The sequence below is a fragment of the Triticum aestivum genome, chromosome 6A (genome assembly GCF_018294505.1).
Source record: "Triticum aestivum cultivar Chinese Spring chromosome 6A, IWGSC CS RefSeq v2.1, whole genome shotgun sequence".
Classification (NCBI taxonomy): domain Eukaryota; kingdom Viridiplantae; phylum Streptophyta; class Magnoliopsida; order Poales; family Poaceae; genus Triticum; species Triticum aestivum.
The window spans coordinates 457,898,941-457,909,130 of record NC_057809.1 but is presented as its reverse complement, the minus strand read 5'-3'; the positions used below and the strand labels follow the sequence as shown (position 1 = coordinate 457,909,130).

The 10,190-nt window shown below is 51.9% G+C and overlaps 1 protein-coding gene across 1 annotated transcript in view; it reads right to left on the bottom strand.

Moving 5' to 3' along the window:
• LOC123129641 (ribosome biogenesis protein ERB1) overlaps positions 1-1,105 on the bottom strand; it is a 1,789-nt gene extending 684 nt beyond the window's left edge. Inside the window, exon 1 of the mRNA XM_044549725.1 lies at positions 1-1,105. Within this exon, the coding sequence (XP_044405660.1) occupies positions 1-636 (636 nt within the window). The 5' untranslated portion in view covers positions 637-1,105.
• Positions 1,106-10,190: the final 9,085 nt, after the last annotated feature.

Here is a 10,190-nt window from a genome sequence, read left to right as displayed (position 1 = left end):
CTCCTCCTCGTTACACGACGACTGGTCACGAGGCGACGCGGAATCGTAACCGGGGAACCCCTTGGACACGTCTGACGGCGGCGTCGCGGCATTGAACTTCCGCGAGTCAAAGGCGTCAAGAACAGAGGGCGGCGATGGAGCGGCGGGCGCGCCGGCCCAGAATCCTGCCGTGGACTCGGAGCTGTCCGTCTCTTCGCCGACGCTCTCTCCGCTGGCGCCACCGGCTTCGGTCGACTCTTCCACGACCGTCTTGAGCCTCCGCACCGGCAAGGAGAACGGCCTCCCGCCCGCGCCGCCGTCCCCGTCATCGCCCGCCGCGTGGTCGGGCGCGACCACGACGAGCGGGTCGTCGGGGTGGTACCGAGAGTTCCACGCCCGGGCGCCGTCCTTGGTGGCGGCATCGCCGCCGTCGGCCGCGGCAGCGCCGTTCTTGTGCTGCGCGAAGACGCCGTAGGAGATGACGAGGCCGAGGAGGAAGAGGTGGGGCAGCTCCCACACCGCCTGGGCCACGGAGGGCAGCAGGGACAGGACGGCCACGACGACGGCGAGCACCACGGCCGCAGGCACGAGCGCCGTGGGAATTGGCCTCGTAAGGCGGCCGGCTTGCGTGGGAGCTTGGGCTGCCGAGCCGGCCATTGCGCGGAGAGCTGGCTACGTAATTCTTTCGTCCAATCCTTGGTGAACTTTGGGTGGGATTGCCGGCCGTGCTTTTGCTCTAGTGTAACGCTGGTGGGTGCGCGCCTGGGATGCCTTGCTTTGCTCCAAGGAGAAGCCAGCATGCACGCCGCTAAGCCTTGGCTGCAAAGTAAGAAGATGGTGGAGTGGAGGACGGCTGGCTCCTGGACGGAGGAAGATGATGAAGCTGCGCCGCGGTTCGAAAGGCTGCTCTGCCCGCGCGCCCCTCGCCCGCGTGGTCGCTTTGGCATAATCGCGCCCACACGCCACGGCCGGGGAACCCTCCTACAGCCCAATGATTCCGTCTAATCTGCGAGTATTTTGACCGGGGAAGATTATTTTTTGCGTTGAGCGGTGCGGCGGATGCTGGGCTATCACGCCAAAGACAAAGCTGCTTCTCGAGACAAGCGAAAAGAGAAAGACGATGAGACGATTCGTCGTCGGGCCGTAGAGAAAGAAAGACTCGGCCGTGTGCCCCACACAAAGGCACCGACGCCCTCGGCCTGAAACCTGAACCAGCCACGGCGGTCGCTTTGCCTTGCTCCACACCGACCGACATCCGCTACCAGCACCGTTGATCATTCTCCTTTGCGCCTATGCGCGCCCCAGCTGCAGATCCCTCCATAGCGTCCGTATCTGTTACTCCACTGTCCACGTTACATTACCACCATGGTCTAATACATCACCACACCGACATGGTAAGTTTTCAGCAAACAACATGGTAAATACATTGTAAGCACCATCACTTGGACCGGTAGGCGAGAGGGTCCACCACGCAGGAAAACGCTAAGGCGACGGGAGGCGATTGCATGGCGATTACGCTCTCATGCTAGGGTTAGGGTTTTTGCCGCGGGGGTGAGAGAGTCTACGGTAGGGGCCGGGAAAGCGATGGCGCTGTCCCTCGTCCCTGACCGGAGGTGTGCTATCTCCGCTGGGGACGGAGCTAATGGCGGAGAGAGCAGCGGGACAGACGAATAAGGCGGCGGAGGAGATGTCATCTTCAAAGGCGGCGGCGGCCATGCAGGAAAAGAAGACGGACTCTACGACCGCGAGGTCGGAGGGTAGAGCACAGGGAAAGAACATGGTGAAGACGTCGATCCAACCATCTGGGGCGACGGGATATTCGAATCTGAAGAAGGATGCGTCCTCTGCGACGGCGCGGGGGACGCTGACACCGCTGAATAAGGCTGCAACAGATGGCAAGACGACGACGGCGACCATGCTGATCCGCAAGGTGGGAGAAGGAACGAGCCGGGAATCCTCAAAATCACCGGTGGAGAGCAAAACGCCTGATCCGACGTCGAGCTTGTCGGCACGGATGGGGGGCATGGTGTTGATGGACAAAGAGGCGGAGGGATTGGTGTTTGATGACCTGATGAGGTAATCCCAAAGCTATCACGATGGTCAGCGGTGGGAAAGGTCTGCTCTAAGCGACCAATGATAAAGAGCGCCCTGGAGAAGACGATGACTAGGGCCTGGGGCTTGCATCGAGAAGCTCGCTTCAGAGACTTGGGATCAAACGTGTTTGAGGTGCACTTTGGAAGTGAGGGCGATTGGAAGCATGCAATGAATAATGGGCCCTGGCAGTATGATTTCAGTGTGCTTATTCTCAAGGAGTATGAAGGAAACAAGAGGCCATCAGAGATGGTTTTTGACTCGGTGGATGTTTGGGTCCGTGTTGATGATCTCCCTCCTGACAGAAGAACGGAGAAGTTTGGTAAAGCCCTTGGAAACTGGCTGGGATCGATTGTTAAAGTTGACTGTGACAAGGATGGAATTGCCCGTGGAACCAATCTCAGGTTTAGGGTGCGAATCTCGGTGTTTGAGCCATTGGTGAGAGGTTTTTACCTGAAGACATCGCGGGAGGATAAGGATAGTACCTGGTCTGATTTTCATTATGAGAAGATTCCTCACTTTTGTTTTGAGTGTGGGAGGCTAGTGCATGTTGGAGGTCTCTGCGATCCACCGTTAGATGTGAAGGCTCAGTGGGGGGGCTAGCTTAGGGCCTCCTCCGGCAGAAACAACAATGACAAAGAGGGGTCGTATGGTCCTTCGCAGAGCAGCAATAACAGCTGGGGCAGTGGCCGAACCGGCGACAGCGACCGGAGACGCCCAGGCAAGGAGAAGAGAGACATCCCAGCGAAGCGAAATCTGCAAGAACAATTCTCAAGGTGGACTGATCAGCGCACTGGCGCGGGGTCAAAACATGAGAAGGGAGAAGTAACCAGCCCCCTAAAGGACAGGTCACGCAATGATGATTTGAGGGAGGTTGACCTCAGGCAAGGTTTGGAACAGAAGGAGAGAGACTTGAGAAACAAACTCTATGAAAATCAAAAATACTATACGGGCATTAGCAGCTCAAGGGTCTTGGAGAGGGATAGAAAGGATGATGGAGGTATGCAATATACGGGTGACAACAGAGGTAGTGAGCCTCCCAGTTTCGGAGAGAGAGATCCAGGAGGCCGAAGAAGGACGAAAGGACACTACGTCAGAAAGCCACGGCAGGAATACAGAGAGGTTCAACATGAAATACACCAGCCTAGGTATGAATGGGGTGGAAGAAAGAGAGGTCCAAGGAAGTATTGGGTGGCTAAAACCGACCCTGACAGGCAGACAACAAATGATGGGTTCATTCGCGACACGAGACGGAAGACGTCGTCTGTGTTTGATCGCATCACTGAGACAAACGACATATCGGCGGACCTCGAGGTGAGGGGCCACCGGACGCCATGAATATTCTGGCCTGGAACTATCGAGGACTGGGGTTGGACTCGACAGTGGGCGAATTGAGAGACCTGGTACGGTCCTACAACCCAGCGGTGGTTTTTCTTTCAGAGACAAAAAAGAAGGGTCAGGCTATGGAAAAACTTAAGTGGAGCCTTGGATTTCGTAATGGTGTGGCCGTGGATAGTGTGGGACAGAGCGGAGGTTTGGCCTTGTGGTGGCGAGACCATGTTCAAGTCACCGTATGTCCGTGGTGTCAGTATTTTCTTGATGCGGCGGTTGATGTGGACGGAAAAACTTTTAGAATCACTGGATTCTATGGTGAACCAAAGACGGATTTGCGTAAGAAATCTTGGGACGCTCTACGCTATTTAAGGGGCCAGGACAGCCTGCCCTGGATTTGTGTAGGTGATTACAATGAAGCTCTCTTTCAAACCGACCAACGAGGCGGCAACCCAAGGTGTTTCCAGCAGATGGAGGACTTCAGAGACTGCTTAGCCGAGTGTGGTCTAGATGATCTAGGATTCTTGGGATATCCTTATACATGGGACAATAAGCGGGATGGTGCAGCAAATATCCAAGTCCGTCTGGATCGTGCAACATGCAATGATGGATTTTTGTAACTGTTCCCGGAAACAAGCGTTGAACACATACTCATTGAGGAGTCTGATCATCAAGCACTAATTGTCAGGGCGTTAGAGACGGCTCCATGTGACGACAAACATGGTGCTAGACAGTTCCGTTTTGAAGAAGCATGGACGAGGCATGAGAAGTACGATGAGATGTTGGCCGAAGCTTGGGAGGTGGCCGGGACGGGCGAAGGTGGATTAGCTGCAGTTTGGCAGCGACTGGGACGTGTGACTGGGTCCCTCCAGCGCTGGGCATGTGAGGTGTTTGGATCCATTAGGAAGAAAATTGTCAAGCTGAAATCACATCTACTTGACGCAAAAAATAGAGCGATGCAGACAGGATGCACTCTGGAGGTCCGGGAAATAGAGGAAGAATTAAGAGAGATTTATGCTAGGGAAGAAATTATGTACAGGCAAAGGTCGAGGGTAGACTGGCTACATGCAGGGGACCAAAACACAAAATATTTTCAGAATAGAGCCTCACATCGGAAGCGCAAGAATACGGTCAGGGCACTGAGACGAGATGATGGTACAAAGTGTACAGTAAATGATGAAATGAGAGAGATGGCCGCAGGCTTTATGAATAGCTTTTCACATCCGAGGGATCAACAGGGGCCAACGCATTACTACAGTGTATAGCTAATGTGGTCACAGAGGACATGAATGCATCTCTTGTATCCCCGATCTCAGATGAGGAAATCGAAAAGGCATTGTTTCAACTGGGTCCGACGAAAGCCCCAGGTCCGGATGGCCTTCCCGCTCTATTCTATCAGCGACACTGGTCGTTGGTAAGGGAGGATGTGTGTGGAGCTGTGAGAGATTTTTTGAGTGGGGTAGCAGCCCCAGGCGCTTTCAACGCTACTATCATTGTTATGATTCCCAAAGTGAATTCGCCGGAGCTCTTATCCCAATTTCGACCTATTAGCCTCTATAACGTTCTCTATAAGATAGCCACAAAGGTGTTGGCAAACCGGCTGAAGCGCATCCTCCCTATCCTGATCTCCGAGGAGCAGAGTGCGTTCGTGCCAGGGAGGCTTATTTCTCACAATGTCTTGGTGGCATATGAGTGTGTTCATGCTATTCGAGTACGTAAGAGGAAGAAGCCTTTGTGTGCGGTGAAGTTGGACATGATGAAAGTGTATGATCGGGTGGAGTGGATTTTTTTGGAGCAAATTCTAGGGCGGTATGGATTTGCATAAGAATGGATTGCCATGATAATGAGGTGTGTAACGACAGCAAGCTTCCGGGTTAAATTAAATGGCGACTGCTCAAGATGTCTCTCTCCTTCCAGGGGATTACGGCAGGGTGATCCACTTTCGCCCTACTTGTTTTTGTTCTGTGTGGAGGGTTTCTCAGCTCTACTAAAGAAGGCGCAAAGTGATAAAAGGATTAAAGGGGTGAACTTCGGGAGCACTGGCCCCCATGTCACGCACCTCCTTTTTGCGGATGATAGTATTGTCTTTCTGGAAGGGACAAATGAAAATATGGAGACGCTCAAGGATATATTAACACGGTACGAGGTGGCCTCCGGTCAACGGGTTAACCTGCATAAGTCATCGATTTTCTTTGGCAAAGGATGTCAAGAAGCGAGGAAGGTGGAGCTAAAAAATACCTTGGGTGTACAGACTGAAGCTCTGAGTGAGCGGTACTTGGGCCTTCCAACACTGGTTGGGAGATCAAAGGATGGCACTTTCAAATATGTGACGGAGAGCTCTAAAGGAAAGGTGGGTGGGTGGAAGGGGCAGGGATTGTCAAAGGCTGCAAGGGGAGTACTAGTTAAATCAGGCTTACAAGTTGTACCTACTTTTACCATGAGTTGTTTTCGCCTTACAAAGAAGATGTGTGGGAATCTGACTTCTATCTCTTTGAAATTCTGGTGGGGCACGGCGAATGGTGAGAGGAAAGTACATTGGATCTCATGGCAAAAAATGTGTGAGGCCAAAAGGTATGGTGGCATGGGCTTTAGAGACCCTGAGGCGTTTAATCAAGCTTTGCTCGCTAAGCAGGCCTGAAGAATCTTACAGGTGCCGACGTCGTTATGCGCTAGAGTCCTCAAGGCGAGGTATTTTAGCGAGGACTCAATACTTACTGCAACCTGCTCATCGATGGCATCATATACTTTCCGCAGCATTTTGCACGGGCGCGATCTCCTCTGGGAGAGACTGATCTGGCGCATTGGGGATGGGTCCCAAGTGCGTATTCACCATGCCAACTGGATCCCGCGAAGCAATAGCATGAAGCCGCTTGGGCAGGTCTACATGCCGGGTGTCACTCGGGTCACACATCTCCTGTCACATGATGGTAAGAGTTGGAACATGGGAAGGTTGCAGGCAATGTTCACGCCAGATGACGTGCATGATATACAACAAATTGCGGTGGGAGGACCAGGCCGGTCAGATTATCTGGCATGGAACTATACAAAGGATGGGTGTTTCACGGTCAAATCGGCATATCATATATGCATGGAAAAGTCAAGAGCAAGGTCTGGACAGCCAGATACGTCTAGCTCAGTTACGAAGCACAGAGGATACATGGCATTATGGGACACACAAGTGCCGGCCAAGGCGAAAATTCACATGTGGCGACTAATTAGAAATGGCCTGGCAATCAGAGCTGAACTTCACCGACGTCGGATTAAACCCGGATTTTTTTATGTTGCATGCGGTCGCGAGGAAACGATCTATCATAGATTTTGGGCGTGTCAACATTCAGTCCAATTCTGGCAGCTACTACACTTGGAAATGGGGGCTGCGGTGGCGATCCCACCGCCTCAGCTCGGCTCCCAGAGTGCGTTAGCTAGCTGGCTCCTGAACTGGTTCTCCGGTGCTTCTGGCGATGAAAGGGAGGCGATGATACAAGCGACTTACAGTTTGTGGCTGGCTCGAAATGAGGCACGTGATGGATGGAGAATTGCAGCGCCGCATGAAATAGCGACTACTGTTGTAGCATATATGAAGGAGTGGAGGAGCGTGCACATGAAGGAGAGGCAAACGGCAGTCCCAACACCCCGCCAGAGATGGCAGCCACCTGATGATGGATGGTTCAAAATCAATTCTGACGGTGCTACGTCTAGGCATGGGAACAAGGGAGGGGGGCGCTCTGGTGAGAGATCACCATGGTGCCTTTTTGGCAGGTTTGTGCCACCACTTCCCGAACATCGCTGACCCGAAAGCAACTGAAATCTTGGCGTGCAAAAGGGGATTGGAACTAGCCAGGGAGGTCAATGCACATCGTGTACATGTTGAGCTGGATAGCCAAGGCTTGGTGCAGATGCTAACTCTGCCCACCAAGAACCTGGGAGTCACGGGTCCATGGGTGGAGGAATTGAAGCTTTTGCTGCACTCTTTTGAAGGTTTTAAAGTATCGTGGGTTAGGAGGTCTGCTAATGTTGCTACGCATAAGTTCGCTAAAGTAGGGGTGGGAGATGAACTCTGTAAGGTTTGGTTAGGGGCACCCCCGGATTTTGTTCTTGATGTAATTTCGAATGAAATTCCAAACTTCGTGTTCTAAATAAAGCGGCAATATTATCCCTCAAAAAAACCACCATCACTTAAATGTGTTATCATCATGGTACGTACTAACTGTTAAACATGTAAACCTTCGGTGTTGTATAAACCGTAGGATAGATATAGATAGATCAGGTTGTTAGGTTGTTGTGATTGAGTCCTTGGAGATCAATCCACGCCATGTATATCTCTCTGTAACTACTTGGCTTCGGCCCATATATTAACACGCCATGCGTCCCTGCTAGGCATACGCTTAACCTATTTTCACATGGTATACAGAGGCTACCTCTTCCTTCGCATCTAGATGTCGACCTCCTCCTCATCCGTCGCCATGGCCACGCCCTCCATCGCCTCCCCCGGTCACACAATCACCGAAAAGCTGACACGGGAGAACTTCCTGGTGTGGAAGGCTCAGGTCTTGCCACACATCAAGGGGGCGGGGCTGATGGGCTATTTGGATGGCTCGGTCAAGGAGCCTGCCGCCGTGATCTACACCGAGAAGGACAACGCCGGCAAGAAGGAGATCGGGTCAACGCCGAACCCTGAGCATGCTGTGTGGGTTACCCAAGACCAACAGATCCTTACGTTTTTTATCTCAACGCTCTCTCGTGAGGTCTTACTGCAGGTCAGCTCCCACACCACCGCCGCTTCGATCTGGAACGCCTTGCTGCGGAGTTTTTCCTCGTAGTCGAGGGCGAGGGTCATCCAACTCCGCTCTGCCATTGAGCACACCCGCAAAGGAGACATGAACGATGTTGCCTACTTCACCAAGATGGTGAGCATCTCCGACGAGCTGGCAGCCGTCGGCAAGCCGCTGGATGAAGACGGCGTTGTCGATCACATCCTGCAAGGTCTCCTCCACGAACCCGATTACAACGGCTTCGTCTCGGCCATCTCCACCCGCACCGCCATCGAGCAGCCGATCGGCCTCAGCGAGCTCTTCTCTCTGTTGCTCTCGGCCGAGGCTCGCATCGCCGCCCAAAACACCGCCTTCCACTCTGCCAATCTGGCGGCACGGGGTGGAGGCCACCGCAACCCGAGGGGCGGCAGCAACAGTGGAGGCAGCTCCCGCGGCTACATCAACAACAACATGGGCGCCCACTACCCTGACCACCCTGGTGGCGGCTTTGGAGGTGGACCGCGGCAAGGAGGTGGTGACCGCCGTGACCGTGGTGACCGCGAACGCGAGAAGTGCAGATCTGCAAACTTGAAGGGCACGGCGCATGGCGCTGCAAGAATCGCTTTGATCGTAACTTCAACAACAATGTCCGCAACGCCGCAGGAGGCGGCAGTGGCGGAGGAAGCGGCGGTGGTGGAGGACAGTGCTCGGCCAACGCAGCTCACGCCTATGGAGTTGATACCAATTGGTATCTTGACACCGGTGCTACTGACCACGTGACAGGAGAGTTGGAGAAGCTCACTGTTCGTGATTGTTATATCGTCACGGAACAAATCCACACGGCGAGTGGTCAAGGTATGGATGTTGCACATATTGGTCATTCGGTCCTTACTACCCCTAATGGTTCCTCTTTAGCACTAAACAATATTCTTCATGCTCCACAAGCCGACCAGAGTTTACTTTTCGCTCATGGTCTTATGCAAGACAATCATGCTTTCCTTGAGATTTACCCTGAGATTTTCTTTGTCAAGGATCGGGCCACTCGGAGAACCATTCTTCAAAACAAGAGTAGAGATGGCCTGTTTCCTGTATCCGGTCGTCAGGGTGTCCCTCATCGTCAAGTGCTAGGCGTGGCAAAACCATCTACTTCACGGTGGCACAAGCGCTAAGGGCATCCTTCACTACCAGTGGTTCAGAAAATTCTTCATTATTTTAGTCTTCCAGTGTCAAATAAACAAGATCATCAGCTGGTTTGTGATGCATGTCAAATGGCCAAGAGCCATCAACTTCCTTATTCTAGGTCTACTAGTGAGTGGAAAGCTCCTTTAGAGCTTGTTTTTTCAGATGTGTGGGGTCCTGGTCCAATTTTTGTAGGCAGACAAAAATATTATGTGAGCTTCATTGATGATTTCAGTAAATTTAGCTTGGTCTATTTGAAGGAAATATGCCCTAGAGGCAATAATAAAGTTATTATTTATTTCCTTATATCATGATAAATGTTTATTATTCATGCTAGAATTGTATTAACCGGAAACATAATACATGTGTGAATACATAGACAAACAGTATGTCACTAGTATGCCTCTACTTGACTAGCTCGTTGATCAGAGATGGTTAAGTTTCCTAACCATAGACAAAGAGTTTTCATTTGATTAATGAGATCACATCATTAGGAGAATGATGTGATTGACTTGACCCATTCTGTTAGCTTAGCACACGATTGTTTAGTATGTTGCTATTGCTTTCTTCATGACTTATACATGTTACTATGACTATGAGATTATGCAACTCCCGTTTACCGGAGGAACACTTTGTGTGCTACCAAACGTCACAACGTAACTGGGTGATTATAAAGTTGCTCTACAGGTGTCTCCAAAGGTACTTGTTGAGTTGGCGTATTTCGAGATTAGGATTTGTCACTCCGATTGTCGGAGAGGTATCTCTGGGCCCTCTCAGTAATGCACATCACTTAAGCCTTGCAAGCATTGCAACTAATGAGTTAGTTGCGGGATGATGTATTACGGAACGAGTAAAGAG